This window comes from Monopterus albus, unplaced genomic scaffold (genome assembly GCF_001952655.1).
Source record: "Monopterus albus unplaced genomic scaffold, M_albus_1.0 scaffold16.1, whole genome shotgun sequence".
NCBI classification, from domain to species: domain Eukaryota; kingdom Metazoa; phylum Chordata; class Actinopteri; order Synbranchiformes; family Synbranchidae; genus Monopterus; species Monopterus albus.
The window spans coordinates 782,738-785,193 of record NW_018127896.1 but is presented as its reverse complement, the minus strand read 5'-3'; the positions used below and the strand labels follow the sequence as shown (position 1 = coordinate 785,193).

Here is a 2,456-nt window from a genome sequence, read left to right as displayed (position 1 = left end):
ATCGAGGCTTAAGGCGGTGGTGCTTCCGAGTGGCCGCTGCATCACCATGAAGGACGGACTGAACGCTGCGCTCATATGAACGGCCGCTGGAGCTCAGAGGAGAGCGGAGAAGAAGCGCTGTGGGCGGCTGCGGAGGGACGACAGACCCCCGGTCACCGCCTTTCTGTGGAAGCCGGAGTCTAGAGGAGCGATAATCCGAGTAAACCAAACCATTCCATCGGTGCGGCAGAGGAAAAAGTAATGCAGAGAAATTGTTAAGAGAACTTGACGCTTCCTCTTTCTCCTGTAGGTTTCCAACAAGAATATTCGAGCATAAACGCCTCACGGCTCCGTTGTGCGTCTGTCCGCTGCTCTGTTGACGCACCGTGCGCACTTTGGAGAGACAAGCGTCCTGCGCAGCTCCACTTCAACTTGACCGGGCACTGATATCACAGCAGCGGACACTTCTTATTCCCCCACCCGCTGAGACACTGTGTGTTTCCTGCCAACTCTGCGCGCATCCAGTTATGTTTGGGATTTAAATTGCGCTCCCCTCTTTTTAATTGCGCTGCCCTTTTGGCGCAAGCTCCGCCTTTCTTGCCGCAATCTGGCCCTTGATTGGTTGATAGAAATGACGCAATAGCTCGTCCTTTGGTCTTCTGGTTGAATGCCAATTACACAAATTGGGACTATTGGCCATTTAAGAAATGTGAAAACACATCATTGTAAATAATAAGCTGCATATATTAGGTACATAGTCGGTGTATGAACGGGCCTGTGTGTGTCTGTGTGCTGGTTTTTATGCACTGATATTTTATTCAGTGACATCTTCCAAAATATTCCTCAACAAAAGACATATTTCTGTGTGAACAGAGGGCTCACACAAAGCTGAGACCCTCTTTCGTTTATGACCAGAAACAACTAAACGAACCATCAAACAGCAAAATGAATGTTAATCATCATGAAGCTGAGTAAACTGTAGCAGCTGCAGGAACTATGCTGTGGTTTGCAGCAGTTCAGTGCCTATAAAGTGTCAGGGTCCAAGGCCAGATTAAGCCCTTTGGGGGCCCTGGGGCAGCAAGTTGCTGTTGGGCCCCTGCTCACCTCCACGATGCATTGTAGTTCGTTTTCCCCAGGAACCAACCAGCAATGTAGAGATTAAATATTTTATTTGTTGAGTTGTATCAAAGTAATTGGTGATCATTTTGACAATCAGTTAATTGTCTTTTTTCTTTCATCAGCTTCTCAGATATGAATGTTTGCTAGTTTCTATGATAAACTCTGCCTTTGGGTTATTGATTGTTGGTCTTTGTTATAATTTATACAATGAACATCAGCTATTAGGGAAAATTGTGATGTACTGACTGTAACAAGATTTTCTTTTAAATAAATTTTCCATGTTATCACAAAAACTGACTGTACTGTATTTGCCTAATGCAGTAGTTCAGAGCACAGCAGATAAGAGTTTGTGTCTGCAACTAAAACAAGTCTGCTTATGTTGCAGCACTCATGTTTTTGTGGCTCGTGGTGAGGTTTGAAGTTGTCGGCATTTGCGGGTGATTATCCTGCGATTCATCTCCTGCACAGCTTTAAATCACAATATTTGCTCCTGTGTCTGCATCAAACTCCGCTTTAATGAATCCTGTAATGGCTTCCTCATCAATTAATCCAAAGCTTGTCAATGCCACCGGCGGCGCAGCACATCAGGGAGGACGCAGGTGACCTCTGACCTCGAGCGGATCTCCCAGAGGGCACCCCCCCTTCCCATCTCCTCTTGGGATGAGTCAAGGGCATGCATGGGCCCCCACCCTCCCCCTTGTCCTCAGGGTCACTGGGACACGATCTCATTAAAGGTGGACTGATCTGCAACTGCAATGCAGACATTAAATAGCAGTATTTTTCAATTAGGGCTGACAAATTCAATCAAAATTCCATAGATTAGGATGAAATGAGGCATGGGTCATTTACAAGGGGATTTAATTGCACAGCCATTAGATAAATAGTACAGCAGCCTCTGTCTCATTATCAATCATGCAGGGGCATCAATAGTAAAAGGTTGTAAGGCAGTGGAGTGGGCAGGGGGGTGTATGAGTGTGTGCGTCTGTGCACGAGGAGTGTGCACGTCACAGTGCTGCCGCCACTGCAGAGCAGCTAATAAATACCCTCTTTTGTACTTATAAATTATCCAGTTTAATTAACAACATGGATTATGATTGGACTATGATTTAATTAAACCTTTCCTGCATGCAAGCCGAGCGCGGCGATCATCCATTATGGGCCGGCGGGGGGGGTGCTGTTCTCTCCAGCCCACCCGTACTGCCAAGTCTACCAAAAAAACGCATTGGTGGCAGTGGGGGGAACTAACTAAGTACATTTACTCAAGTACTGTACTGAAGTACAATTCTGTTGCTTCATACTTTGACTTCACTACATTTTATAGGCATTTCCTGTTACTTTTTACTCCACTACATTTATTT

General features: G+C 45.7%; 1 protein-coding gene across 1 annotated transcript in view; it reads right to left on the bottom strand.

Moving 5' to 3' along the window:
* Nucleotides 1–1,716, bottom strand: part of gbx2 (gastrulation brain homeobox 2) — an 11,955-nt gene extending 10,239 nt beyond the window's left edge. Inside the window, 1 exon segment of the mRNA XM_020592118.1 lies at nt 2–1,716. Coding sequence (XP_020447774.1) covers nt 2–75 — 74 coding nt within the window. The 5' untranslated portion in view covers nt 76–1,716.
* Between the last annotated feature and the right edge of the window lie 740 nt (nt 1,717–2,456).